The 15000-nt window shown below is 43.8% G+C and overlaps 1 protein-coding gene across 1 annotated transcript in view; it reads right to left on the bottom strand.

Annotated features, from left to right (window-relative positions):
• The window catches only part of LOC306742428 (solute carrier family 12 member 9), a gene marked incomplete at both ends in the record, with an annotated part of 54717 nt that overhangs the window by 14256 nt on the left and 25461 nt on the right, over window positions 1–15000 (bottom strand). Inside the window, 3 exons of the mRNA XM_079224810.1 lie at window positions 6718–6842; window positions 11251–11333; window positions 14496–14653. Coding sequence (XP_079080936.1) covers window positions 6718–6842; window positions 11251–11333; window positions 14496–14653 — 366 coding nt within the window. The remainder of the gene's footprint in view (window positions 1–6717; window positions 6843–11250; window positions 11334–14495; window positions 14654–15000) is intronic.

Genomic DNA, 15000 nt, shown 5'->3' with positions numbered 1-15000 from the left:
TCATGTTTTGTCTGCTTCTGACGAGAATTGTTTCCTTTTATATTTGTTCATCTCCCGTCCAAGATGGCGGCCAAAGCGGCCAAACGCCAGTCCGTCAACCAATGGGTGGAGTCCTAAACAAAAACATCCTTTAATGTCACACTCAGAGTTGAGATGCGCTCTCACTAACCTGACAACAGTTTATAGCTTTATAAATAAAAAGATATTGCCCTGAAAATCGTTGAATAGTTAACGGCACGCGCCTCACCAACCGATAACGACGCTCTAACGGTTTCCTCTCCTGCGTCCTCACACGGTTGCTGATCCATCTGGATTTTTACACACTCCAATCTGTCAAATCACTCATGACTCGCATTGGGACGAAGGACGCGCACCGGCAGAGGACAGAGCTTTCACTCAATTCACAGAGAAGCTCACACGACGTGGACTGTTGAGCAGCCAGTTGCTTCATCCTAGTTGCTTCATCTCAGTTGCTTAATCTCAGTTGCTTTATCTCAGTTGCTTTATCCTAGTTGCTTTATCTCAGTTGCTTTATCATAGTTGCTTTATCTCAGTTGCTTAATCCTAGTTGCTTTATCTCAGTTGCTTTATCTCAGTTGCTTTATCTCAGTTGCTTTATCTTTATCCCAGTTGCTTTATCTCAGTTGCTTTATCTTCATCCTAGTTGCTTCATCCCAGTTGCTTTATCTCAGTTGCTTTATCCTAGTTGCTTTATTCCAGTTGCTTTATCCCAGTTGCTTTATCTTCATCCTAGTTGCTTCATCCCAGTTGCTTTATCTCAGTTGCTTTATCCTAGTTGCTTTATTCCAGTTGCTTTACCCGAGTTGCTTCCCCCAAGTTGCTTTATCTCAGTTGCTTAACTTTATCCCAGTTGCTTTACCACAGTTGCTTTATCTCAGTTGCTTAACTTTATCCCAGTTGCTTTACCACAGTTGCTTTATCTCAGTTGCTTAACTTTATCCCAGTTGCTTTATCACAGTTGCTTTACCCTAGTTGCTTTATCCCAGTTGCTTAACTTTATCCCAGTTGCTTTATCACAGTTGCTTTACCCTAGTTGCTTTATCCCAGTTGCTTAACTTTATCTCAGTTGCTTTACCACAGTTGCTTTATCTCAGTTGCTTAACTTTATCCCAGTTGCTTTATCACAGTTGCTTTACCCTAGTTGCTTTATGCCAGTTGCTTTATCCCAGTTGCCCACTCTGAACTGAAGGTCATCCCCTCCCACAAATCCCTTTTGGCATTAGCGTGCAGCGCTCAGTAGCGTCCTGGCCAGTGACCCTGTGTGTGCACACGTTCGTGTGTGTGTGTGTGTGTGTGTGTGTGTGTGTGTGTGTGTGTGTGTGTGTGTGTTCATGCGTGTTTAAGCCACAAGTACAAGTGGCCGGCACACGCAGCTTCAGCAGCAGGAACCCCTCCTCCCGAGGAACACTGCACACAGCTGGAGCCACTGCTGATAAAGCTGCAGCCAACAGAAGCCTCCTCACACACACACACACACACACACACACACCGATAACACTGCATACACACACAGATGAAGGAAAACACTCACGAGCGCACACACACACACACAGAAGCACAGATAGTCCAAGAGACAGATGCGCTCACACATCAACGATCCAAAAAAAAAGAAAAATCATCCGCCGTGACTTGGATCCCAGACACACACACACACTCCAAATCGCATACCTACACACACACACACACACACACACACACACTCACACACACAGACATCTTTTCCGCTACATCATAATTTCCATCCCTCCTCTACACAACAGCAAATTTAAGGGGAACTGGAAATATTTCTGCTAAATTAGTTATGCTAATTACAGAGCCGTTCTCAGGGGGAGGGACACGGCGCTAAATGGCTTTTAATTCTTTTTGCCTGGAAAGAGACGTGGGAGAGAGCCAGAGAGAGAGAGAGAGCGGAGGAAAAAGGGAGGAGGAAAAACAAAAAGAAACTAAATAAAAACACACAAACAACTGCCGTTGAAATTTGCCCGGTGACACGGCAACAATAAAGTAGCAGAGTGAACGACTCAGGGGGGAAGGGGAAGAGGAAGGAGGCCCCGAAGCAGGCGGCCCGCCAGACAACAGGCCGCCTTATCACGCCACGGCCGACAGGGACGAGAGAGAGAGAGAGAGAGAGAGAGAGAGAGAGAGAGAGATCGGCGGTGGGGGGAAAAAGTTCCGCGGCTAACTTTGTGTCCAGCGGCCGCTGCCAGCGGTCAAGCTGCGATAACGAGGCGCGAGCCGATAGCGCACAGCTCCAGAGGAGGCGCCGTCGCGTGGACGGAGAGTTAGTTCGTCACGGACCCTCACGCGATCACTGTGAAAGTACACACGATTACTGTGAAGTACACACGATTACTGTGAAGTACACACTTTGGATTCTGATGCTCACAGCGCCCTCTTGTGGCAGTTGGTATGCATTTAACGTATATCTGTGAAAGCAAGGAATCTGTGTGTGTGTGTGTGTGTGTGTGTGTGTGTGTGTGTGTGTGTGTGTGTGTGTGTGTGTGTGTGTGTGTCCTTCACGTATGTTGAGAACTGTCCATCAGATCTAGCCGTTAACGTCTCTGGTGTCGACCTGTCAATCATCTTGTAGCCCCGCCCCTAAAGCATCCCCTGCTTTATGGTCTGTTTGACTCTAAACAGTTTCTCTCCTCCATAACAAATTAAGTAGAGTCATTTATATAGACTTCTATACAACCAGAGGAGTCGACCCCTGGTGGTCAGTAGAGAGAATGCAGCTTTAAAAACATGAAGCATAGACTTCTATACAACCAGAGGAGTCACCCCTGGTGGTCAGAAAGGAGAATGCAGCTTTAAAAACATGAAGCATATACTTCTATACAACCAGAGGAGTCGACCCCTGGTGGTCAGTAGAGAGAATGCAGCTTTAAAAACATGAAGCATAGACTTCTATACAACCAGAGGAGTCATCCCTGGTGGTCAGTAGAGAGAATGCAGCTTTAAAAACATGAAGCATATACTTCTATACAACCAGAGGAGTCACCCCTGGTGGTCAGTAGAGAGAATGCAGCTTTAACACATGCATAGACTTCTATACAACCAGAGGAGTCACCCCTGGTGGTCAGGAGAGAGAATGCAGCTTTAACACATGAAGCATATACTTCTATACAACCAGAGGAGTCGCCCCCTGGTGGTCAGTAGGTGCAGGTGAAGACATGAAGGGCTCTGCAGACTTGTTTGGCTGAAGCAACCCTTTGAGCATTGAATATACATACTTGTGGTATTAAAATGAATCTCAAAGCAAATACATGACTTTACTGAAACACACATTGCATCTTTCCTCCACCCGTGGATCAACACTGTAACACTGGTGCACGTTCTTAAATAACCAGATCTGAACAGCTCAGAGCAACTAGATTATGTCAAACTGTATTTATGTCTTCATGATTTTTTCTAGTGGGGACCATCTATGAGAAGGCAGGATAATAGTGTCAGAAACCAGGGAATAAGTTCTCTCTGAGTGCACACAAACAGCAAAGTGAACATTTCACTCTGCTTCCTGTCAATCACCCGACACCCAGAGGAAGACATAATCAAAACATGTCGTCTGACAAACTGCAGCGTCACACGCTGTTGTTATTCAGGCTCTCTTCAGCTGTTCCTTTAAAGCATTCGTCTCGTCTCTCACACTCGCTCTGAATGCTTCACTGCGATGGCGGTAAAAAGTGGACTAATTGTGCACCCTTAATTAGAAGTAGACTCTAAATTAAACATTCGGCATGAAGGCTCGTTAGAAGTAACTTCCTCAAAAATATATGGTTCAACGCTCATAATGATTTTTTAAATTTTTTCATGACAATGCAGTTTTATGAGCACTAAAAAGGAACGCTTAGATGTTTTTGTTCTATTAGTCGTCTACCCTTAAATGTGAAGAGAAAAGTTGGTAATGAAATGTAGCAGTCGATAGCAGTGAAAATCCACGATTCTCGATACACAACTGAGAGCAAAGTTAAAAACTAACAACATAAAGAAAGCAATAAACAATCACAGCTGGTGTTTAGAAGATAAACAGCTCATAATTATCCTCTAATATATACTTTATATTGCTGTGAAATTAAATTTGTTGTACTTAGGTTTTCAGCGAAATACATTTTTACAAGACAACATTTGAAGACATCGTGATAACGTTAGAATTTCCCCCTCGCCTCCAACAAATTATAACTGAATAAGAGCTTGAATGTTTTTTAATGAGACTCAATGGAACCTCCGCTAACGTTTGCTGTTAGCTCTGTGCTGCAATCAGCTAAAGCTAACACGCTCTCGTCCTGCTGATTTGTCAAACTGATTTGTTGTCCACAATTAAAGATTATCAGGGAGAAAAGTACGATGCGATTTAAGACGTCATGAGCCTCGACTCGAATTTAGGACGGGTTTTCTAGCAACGGGTTTTCTATCGACGCGGTGCGATTTCTAGCGACGTGATTTCTAGCGGCACGAATCCTAGCGACGCAATTTCTAGCAGTGCGCTTTCTAGCGCTGCACTTTATGGTGCGATTTCTAGTGGTGCGCTTTCTAGCGTTGCGTTTTCTAGCGCTGCACTTTCTGGTGCGCTTCCTAGCGGCGTGCTTTCTAGCGGCGTGCTTTCTAGCGGCGTGCTTTCTAGCTGCGCGCTTTCTAGCTGTGCGCCTTCTAGCGTTGCATCTTCTAGCATTGCATTTTCTTGCGTTGCGTTTTCTAGCGTTGCGATTTTTCTAGCGGCGGGCTCTCTAGCGGCGCGCTCTCTAGCGGCGCGCTCTCTAGCGGCGCGCTTTCTAGCGGCGCGCTCTCTAGCGTTGCATTTTCTGGCGGCGTGCTTTCTGGCGGCGTGCTTTCTATGTGTGATTGGGGCCTGAGACAGTGGAACTCCAATAACCGCTCTTTGGCTGATTCCAACTATACTTGACTGATGTAACCTTGACTTGGAAAGCTGTAAATGTTCTCATCTCCAAGTATGACTGCAGAGGAATATCTACCTTGTAGACCCAACACCAAATGCAGTGCTGGAGGCAATCTGTCATAACAAAATAAAACGACAAAAAAGTGATGCATGGCGTTTAAACAGTTTCTCTCCTCCATAACAAATAAAAACAGAAGCAGTTGTCATGTTTGAAAAGTATTTCACAGCCAGCGGAGGAGTTTAATCAACGGAGGTATGTCTTCAGAAAAAAACATTGGATCTGGGGATGCACTTTTATAAATTAAAGATGGTGCCGATTCGGATGACAGCGTTTGTGACACCATCAACACTTTACACGGGAAAAATGCAACTCGTAAAAATGAAGAAAAAAAAAGTCGAACGGAGAGCCGGGGCGGCGTTGGATGTAATCATCGAGCTACATATACAGTACAAACTGTCCTCGGGCTGCGGGAGAACGACTCTGGGGAGCTTTTATAAATCAGGATCATTGCAAGTGTCCTCGGTGATACAAACAACACACAAACACTGTAAATTTAAATCTCTAAACATCTCCGCGCTCTTGAGCAGGCTAAACGTGCGCGCACACACACACACACACACACACACACAGCTTTACTGTCGGTCCCTCTCCAGCATGGGGCTATAAGCAGAGGCTGGTTTTATGGCTTTTAATTAGTGCACTGTCACCATAGCAGCAACCAGCTGGCAAACAGCCACGTCTTCACACACATGCATAAACAATGGAGGTGGAGGGAAGAGGGGAGGGTGTTTAGTGAGGGAAATGTGCTGCAGAGAGTCACGTGTCGGCCACCGGCCTTCATTATGACAGCTTCATACTTCAGCCACAAAATGACCGTTTGTATATCCATTACTCACCCGGTGTCACCTTGTAACCTTGTAGAAAACTGCTTTTCTCTCACGGCTCGACATTGAACAAAGTATCCGGTTGGGTATGCAACTTTACCCAATTGGTTCCCTTTTTTAAAGGGCACATCCACGTATAAAACCCTCACACAACTTGCGTGTGCAGCGTAATCCAAGTCTCGTATGCTCACCACTTCCCGTACGAACAAAACTCAAGTGAAGCCAATGCAGAAGTGCCTCAGGCCTGCATTCTCTCTACTGGCCAGCAGGGGGCGACTCATCCAAATTTTTTAAAAGAGGTCTGATTGCACAGTATGGAAGCTCATGAGAAAACGATACGCCGTCACCACGTCACTCCCCCACTGTCCAAATATGGTCACTACGGCCTACTAGTTGCAAAAAAACTAAAAACAAGATGGCGACCGCCAAAATTGCAGATTTCGAGGCTTCGAAACTGCAGTCCATAAACCAATCAATAAGTGACGTCAAGACGACTACGTCCAGGCATTGGTATTGATTTAGATTGTAGGTGTTAAACGCAGCCTCCATTTATTTAAATTCATCGAGACCTTTCTCCGTTGTTGGATTCACTCTTTGCCGTGGAGGCGGGAGAGAAAAACTACGGTTTTTCTTCAAGGATTCAAGGAAACGCAGGTGGGCTTTGTATTTATTAGCAAGGATGTGGGATGTGGTTATATTGGGGTACTGTACCTGTAATATATACGATATTTAAAATCTATTTATTACCCAAACTGTTTAAAGAACACACGGCTATTGCATAAAATCTGAGAAATGTTTGAAATCGTAGTGTTTTTGAGAAGAAAGAAAAACAATATCGCAATACTCTTGTGTATCAATATGTTCTCCCACCCCTATGACACATGTGTGTGTGTGTGTGTGAGTGTGTGTGTGTGTACCTGAAGTTAGGTGCGGAGGCCCACTCGAGAGCGAGGCAGGCCAGGTCCACGGCCGCGTACACCAACAGGAAGAAGATGGTCACGATGCTGGCGATGGTGTTGAGCTTCCCGGAGAAAAGCACCAGCTAGAAAAGGAAAAATCCGACAGTTGAGTGTATTCTAAAGCGCCCGCCCGCCGTTCAACCCTCAGAATCTCTCAAGTCAACCACATGATTTGCATCTTCATGCGCCGCCGCCGTGAATATAAAGCGAGGGAACCATCTGATTTATAAGCAAATGACAGAGTGTACCTCACCGCCGTCTGTCTTCACACGGGGAGAGGCCCACCGGCTCAATGCATCGGACGCTAGACACGTTTAAAACTGAATAATCTATGGTGTTTCCAAAAGAAAAGTACAATTAGATTGTTAAAAACTCATTAGAGGTTTATTTATCATGCATTTAGTGAAACCTTACGGCCTCTGCGGCAAGCTGACGGAGCAGCGGTATAGTCGGCGGAGTTTACGTAAATACTTAAACTTAACGGTTACTTTAATTATGTTTTACACCACATGTATCTTCACACAAGGGTTGTGGAACTGTAGAACTTTAAATGAGGTTAAACAACGATGTGGCTCTGGAGATAATTAAGGAAACGTTCAAACTAAATTTTAGCACGGCTTTGCCTTGCCGTACTAAAAGACGAGCGATGACAAATTAAAATGTTGGGTAAAAGGACTTATTATCTGAGCTTGTGAGCTGTGACCTGGATCCTGAATGGAAGCGGTTATCAGATCCCAACGCAAACCACTAAGAAACACAGGATTTTATACAAATATCATCTAAAGAAATGTATGCTATCAAAATACTTAGTAAAATTGCAATAAAAGTATTTAATCTTACACCAAAGGGCTTTAAAGTACGCTGCGATCAAGACTTGAGGTTCCAATCCATTTGTAAGTCAAGGAACCCCAGATAATTGAACATGAGTCCATTTTGATCCAGAGGGACCTTCTAAAGATTTTCCGCTGTTAGATATAATTATCTGTCTGCACTGAAGGAACGAGGTGACATCAAGGTGAGATTTGACCGACGTCTCGGGAGCGAGACGCCGTTAAAATTAAATTGTTCTACCTTTTCTCGGGGACCCCAGTAGGACCCCTGTGGGACCCCGAGCTCCACTTTGAGGGCCGGCGACGGAGGCTTAATGGGTCCCTGGTAATTAAGACGCTATCTCGGCTACATGAGATGCTCTGAGAGTTCTCCGTGTCCGATGAGGAGGGAGAGCCGAGCCCCCATGTGTTGGCCACTAGGGGGCAGTCTTAAGTATATGGACAGGTTTGAGTCTGGCTAAAACAGAGCATTGGATCGTGGTTAAATAAGGCCGATGGGCTATTAAAATCAAATGATAAATGTGATTTTAATGTTTTATTCCTTCTGACTGACTGCTTCATGATTCATGTATTGATAAGGTCCGTAGTTAACGGTTCTGCTATCGACACTTTAATATATTCAACTTACATACAAGAATAATAAAGAAATGTTGATTCTTTTCTTAATTAATTGTCTTTTGTTCTCACAAAATAATCAAAAAGAACCATAATTATCACGATAAGAGAATCAATAAGCAACCGACCCAATGAGCAGAATCAATAAGAGTACGACTACACTCTATATACCCTAACAATACTCATCCCTACATGCATGAGATGACCCAACAGGATCACTTTAATGGTGCACGGTTAGGATTTGCGGTTATATTTGTCTGTAGTCGAATAACGTATTAAATATGATGCATTACCGTCATATTAAAGTTATCAAATTATTATCAACATCCAAACTTAATTTTGATTCTTACTTTTTTTTCTTCTGAAAGTGCAGGTATGTATATACATATTTATCACTCACAACTGAACTCCATAATCGAATGCTTTATTGGTGCTTTTATCCTCACGTGGTCGGCTGAAGCTTACGATCCACTCAGAGTAAATTGCACAAATCTCCAAATGCGCTCTGATGAATCGTGAACACTTTCAAACTATAACAACTCAAGTCTTCCCCGTCTCTTCCTCCCATTCCACATGCAACGCGTGCATAAACATGCAATCTTTCAGCGTAAAAATGCTCATTATTATTATTTCTTCTGAAGAGAATGAAACTACTTTAAAGGTTTTTCTTCATCATCAAGAGTGTTTCTTTTTTTCTCATCTCTCTGCGACTGATTGCTCGGAGGAGGAGGAGGAGGAGGAGGAGGAGGAAGAGGTAACTACTGTACTCTACCTGGGAACAAACACACCGGCTTTCTCCCCAATTACGTGTGAAACTCTGCTGCTGCAGCCGGAGTCGTTTTTTCTGCGGCTCAAGGGCGTATCATCGGTGTTTACGGAGGGGAGATCACCAACTTTGTGACCGTGAAGCAGAAGTAAAGTGAAGTGGGATGAGAGAGGATGGGAGGTAATGGTGGGGAATGGAGATTAATGATGTCACATCATCGACAGGCGGTCAGAAAGCCAGAGGAGAAACGAGAAACGACGAATCGAGAGAGAGCCGAGGAAAGAAAGAAAGAAAGAAGAAGATGATGAGTCGGAACAGAAGAAGAAGAAGAAGAAGAAGAAGAAGAAGAAGAGAAAGTGGGCAAGAAAGCGTCTCTGACCTCTGGCAGTGAAAGTCAGTGGGTGTCTCTGCAGCGCTCCCCCGGGAGTCGTCTACAGCAGAGCATTAATTAGCCATTAGCTCAGACACAGGCCAGCATGGCTGTCAGCGTGCACGTGTGTGTGTGTGTGTGTGTGTGTGTGTGTGTGTGTGCGTACTAAATCTCCTCCGGGTGTGTTTTTGTGTGGCCATTTGAAAGAGTGTTTTTTCTTAGTGGAAAGCGGTGTGCATAAATTGCCATAAATCTAGCTGTAATAAGGGGGCTCACACGGGCACTTATATGGAATGAAAAAAAAAATTGAGAGGAAGCAGCCATGTTTGTGGACTCCAAAGCAAAACGCTTTTTTCCGAGTTGAAATGTCACGGCTGGACCGTGAGCGCTTGAGTTAAGAGTGTAATCGAGAAGTATTGAACACAAATGTTGCACAAATTGTACCCTAAGGGGACAATATGATCAATAAATGACAGAATCTGAGGAATCTTTGACATAAAAGTTGGCAGATTTTGTGTGTTTTGTTTGTTAAGTTGGGATAGATAACTAAAAGACTGTTTTAAGGAACTACTGACAAGAGTAAACACCTTTTACTGAGCTTCATGTGCTGCCCTTTAGTTTACAGGAAGTAAACCGAACTTATTGAAACAGCGTTAGAAACCACAGCTGTTGTTAAGCCTCCATCAGCCAAAGAGCCTCGGTCGATACCTCAGAGTGACGCTATGATTCAGAAATATAAAGTGGGGGCAGCCATTCATAGGGGATTGAAGCCTCTTTTAGACATTTTTTTTTTTAGAATATCCTGATTTTATCCAGATTGATTTCTTTTAGAAAGGACTGCCAAAAAGTTTTGCAAGGACTATTTTTTCTTTCTTCTTACCGGTCACTCCACTGCACACTTCATATTTAAACACTCATGCCACTTAACATACACTTATCTGTTTGTCTGAGCACTTTATCTGCGCTGTTGTTGTCGTGTCTAATGTGTGCACCTTCCGCCTAGAAGAATTCCTCGTTTGTGTAAACATTCCTGGCAAATAAACGGTTTCTGATTCTCTGAAATCGGATCCAAACCACAAACTTCGGAGGTGGTTTGAAATGCGATTCCAATCGTCTTTCTACTGATGCCACTCAAAGAAATCTCCAAGGTTTTCTGAGGCTCGCTTAACATTTGCGTATTTGATCAGAAATCTGCATCGTCTGCATAGCAGTGATTGCGTTTTTCTTCCCCCCTCGTTCTTACAGTCGGCCCATTTGGGCTTCACTTGAAATACCTCCTCCTCCTCCTCCTCCTCCTCCTCCTCCTCCATCCAGCGGTGTGTGAGGCGAGATTACAATCAGACTTTTGTCATCAGTGAATCATTCAGATGGCGGAGGAAGAGGCCGAGAGAAAAGGGGACGAGAGAGTCAATGATCTCTGATGGGAGCGGCTAACGATTTCCATCTAATTGCTCCTCCTCCTCCTCCTCCTTCTCTCCTGGAGATTGGCGAGGGCGAGAGAGGAAGGGAGAGAGAGAGAGCAAATAATGACAAGCCATTTCGGCTCCAACGCTCACGCCTGATAATGATGGGATGGTCCGGCCTATTTGCTCCAAAGATTCTCCACCTCCTCTCGGTCTCTCCATCCTCACCTCTTTGCCTCTGCCGATACTTTCCTCCTCCGGCTAAATCTATGTCTTCCCCCCTGAGAAAACACGACAGGATTTATTTTTTGAGGGTTTTGTTTGTGTCGTTGTTGTAATACTATCCATTGTCTGTCCATGGTCAGCACACCTTCTAGCCCTTACTCAAAGAGATGCTCCAATACCGATACATACATTGAACCCTGTGTGTTTAGGGGCCTCTGTCGCCGTCATTAGGGGAGGAAGGGAGTGAAAGAGTCCGAAGCAGAAGTGTGTGGCTCCACTGACCTGCACTAGGAACCAGGAGAGCAGCACCGACACCCAGGGGTTCCCACTGTGGGACGTCTTCTTCGCCGGAGACAGCACCTTACCTGCAGGGATGGAAAGAGATGTTGGTGGGAAACCTTTTGCTGGCATGCTAAATGCTCAGGAAGCAGCTTCCACATGGAAGTATCCGCAGTGACCTTCACGACCCCGAGCGCGGAAACCCTGCATGCACACGTCCACATGTAGCCACCATTTCATTCATATATTCCACTGCTTTTGTGAACCGAAGACCTTTGGTAAACCAATTTCCATCACCAAAACAGTTCGTCCACATGAGTGAAGGTATGTTTTCACAAGAGATATGAAGAATTTCAAGAATTGAGCTTACATTTTTCCGCTTTATGGCAGTTTTATCTCTTTACACTTGTGCCTTGGGACAATGGTGCCTCTTTATACAGAGAGCGGAGATTGTTGTGTAGATTTTGATGTAACTCATGGGTTTGTATCTCATATGTAAGTGCCTTTAAAAGGGGAATTTAAGAGATTATGTAAAATTACATCAGGGGGTTAAAATGCTTCCTGCTTCCTTCCTCCTTCCTCCTTTCCTCCTTTCCTCCTTCCTCCTCCACCAGATATTAATGGAGTCACTTGGCATGCAAAGTTTGGGCGCCAGAGGACAATTTCATTGTGATTTGCACAAATTAGAATATTAAATAGCGAAAGACGGTTACAGCGTGTTGAAGGTCTGCATGTTTCCAGCTGCATTTTCTTGCATTTTCCTGCATTTTTTCTAAAATCAGCCTCTGTGTTTCATTCATCCAGCATGATGGAGACTCAGGCAGCTTTTTCAAGTCTCTTGATGATACTCACTATTATATTTACTGTGTTGTGAGTCTTTTTATTTTATCGCGATCCAATCCGAAGCTTCAAAATCTACATTAAAGCGTCTTTACTTTGAGGAAACTGAAAGCAAAAATCACACTCTGACGATTCAGCATTTCCAAAACCCAGTTGTGTGAATCATATTTCTTTGTACTATATATAATATTTTCAGTATGCAAACACTACGCCGGCATACATATCCCACAATGCAATGTGGGCAATGACAACAATGTTCACGACCCTTTGTAAGACCCTCAAGAAGTGACGTGGAGAAAGAAAAGTTTATTCACGCTGAAGACAGTCGCACAGTGTGTGTATATATATAAATATACATATTCATAAATATCTCTTATATAATTAATGTTGAGCGGCAGCAATTACGCAACAGTTCACAGAACAAATTAATTTGGACCAGGGATGGTACATTTCTGGTGTAACTGGCATTCAAACAAAATGTATGTAATTAACTTCACGTCTACTCAAGTCAAGAGAGAGAGAGAGAGAGAGAGAGAGAGAGAGAGAGAGAGAGAGAGAGAGAGAGAGTGACAGCGAGTGGGCGGGCGAGGGAGACAAACTTTATTTAGTGCCTCACAGGTCTGTGTGGTTTGTTGGAGGACAACTCATTTACACACAACGCCATCACATGACAACCATGACATTTGTGTTGCACAGGAATCAAAAGACGAGAGGAAGAGGAGGAGGAGGAGGAGGAGGAGGAAGAGGAGGAAGAAGAGGAGGAGGAGGAAGAGGAGGAGGGGGGCGTTGATGAAGGATGGGAATTAAATCAGCGAGACTTTAAAGTCAAATCAATGCGGCTGAGAGGAGCAGAGTGGGTGATGGAGAGGAGGGAGAGAGGCGGGACAGGAGGTGAAGGAGTTGGAGATTAGTGACTTGAAAAAAGGGAAGATCTGGGAGGTGTGTGTGTCTTTGTGTGTGTGTGTGTGTTTGTGTGTGTGTAGACGAACTCTGCGTCGGAGAATTGACGCATCCATCACTCTGTTTGCATAGGACGGTGGCAAGGTGAAGCTGTGAGCGGCATGCACGATGACAACAAGAACAACACACACACACACACACACACACACACACACACACACACACACAGACCGTTTCATCCCTCCTACAAGAACATTACACATTTATGGTTCCACAGTCAGCGACTCTTAATTAAAGAGATTAATCTGCGTTAACCCGTTGGCTGTCGCTCGTCAGACAGCTGAGCTCTCTCCTGCCTCCGCAGAGGAACTCCCACTAATACAGCCGTTAGCCTGACACACACACACACACACACACACACACACACACACACACACACACACACACACACACACACACACACACACACACAGCAGAGGAGCAGAGGACGGGACCAGGAAGTTGCTCACAGTCATTAATAACGACAACGTTCGCTCACCGTGGGAATTTAAACGGTTTCATCGTGCACCGCTCGGGGTGTGTGTGTGTGTGTGTGTGTGTGTGTGGCCACATTCTTTTTTATATATATATATTTTTATATATATATATATATATATATATATATATATATATATATATATAAATAATATTATAAATAAATATTGTATTTTATATTTATTAATAAAAATGTATCTCTCTCCCTCTATCCAAATATTATAAATATATAAACATATTTTATTCTTATAATTTAAGTAATTTTTGTATTTATATATTAACTTTACAACCGGGAGACAGGCGATGGAAATTTTGAGACTTTTTATTAAAACTGACACGCTCTTTTAAACCCTTTCATTTATTACCTGTATTTCGGGATTTGAACCATCCACGATGGTTTCACTAAGGGCATTTTAGGATCGTTTCAGATGTATGGTAACAGGAAAAATGAATGAATGAATCACTCAAAGTTCAAAGTTGAGTCTGTGTGTGTCTCTGTGCTTGAACACAGGACAGATGTTGATATTTTTATAAAAACACAAACTTGATTTGATCTTGTTTAGTTTGAAATATATTTTCAGAGGTGGATGAACTTACATGAACACATCGTTTAACTCCTCTGGGACTTTTATTTCCCTTTAAAACTGAATATTAAATGTGTATTTACTACATCCACCTTATATTTAACGTGTTAAGTGTCTAAAAATGCTGTATTCCACTCTCAATGATGTTCTATGGAAGCCCGTCACCGCCGCAAAAATAAATAAATCATCTCATAATTATGAGATAATAAAGTCGAAATTATTAGATAAAAATTCATAATTATGAGATTTCCGACTTTAGTATCTCATAATTTGTTTGTGCGGAAACGAGCTTCCATATTTAATAAACATAGGAAATAAGTATATTTTACTGTAGCCCCTCCCCCCTGTCAGAAGACACACTTTCCCCCAGCAGGAAACGGGTTCACCCACCGAACAAGTCGTCCCTGGCCAGGGCGTACAGGATGCGCGAGGCTCCGATGAGGTTGCTCATGGCGGCGGAGAGCGTGGAGGAGTAGACCCCCACGGTGACGAAGGGGTTCCAGATGTTGATGTCTCTCAGGAAGCTGTAATCCCTCTGCAGCAGGATCCTGCGGAGGTTCATGAAAAGAGATTACTCTCAGCGGACGGGCGTGGAAGTTCGGTTCGGGCCGAGAGATTCTTCGCCGTAAAGTTTCGACGTATCGGTATCGACCCTCGAAATGTACCCGAGGGAGAGCTAGTTACTGTTAGCAGCACCAGCTAACTGCTAATGAAACCTCTGTTTTGTTAGCCGTTAGCTGCACCAGCTAATGGCTGAAGATACAGATGTTTCATTAGCAGTTAGCTGAACCAGCTAACGGCTGAAGATACAGATGTTTCATTAGGAGTTAGCTGGACCAGCTAACGACTGAAGATACAGATGTTTCATTAGCAGTTAGCTGCACCAGCTAACGGC

The sequence above is a fragment of the Taurulus bubalis genome (assembly GCF_910589615.1).
Source record: "Taurulus bubalis genome assembly, chromosome: 10".
NCBI classification, from domain to species: Eukaryota; Metazoa; Chordata; class Actinopteri; order Perciformes; family Cottidae; genus Taurulus; species Taurulus bubalis.
Note: the sequence above shows the minus strand (reverse complement) of the source record. Positions and strands in the feature narration are given on the sequence as shown.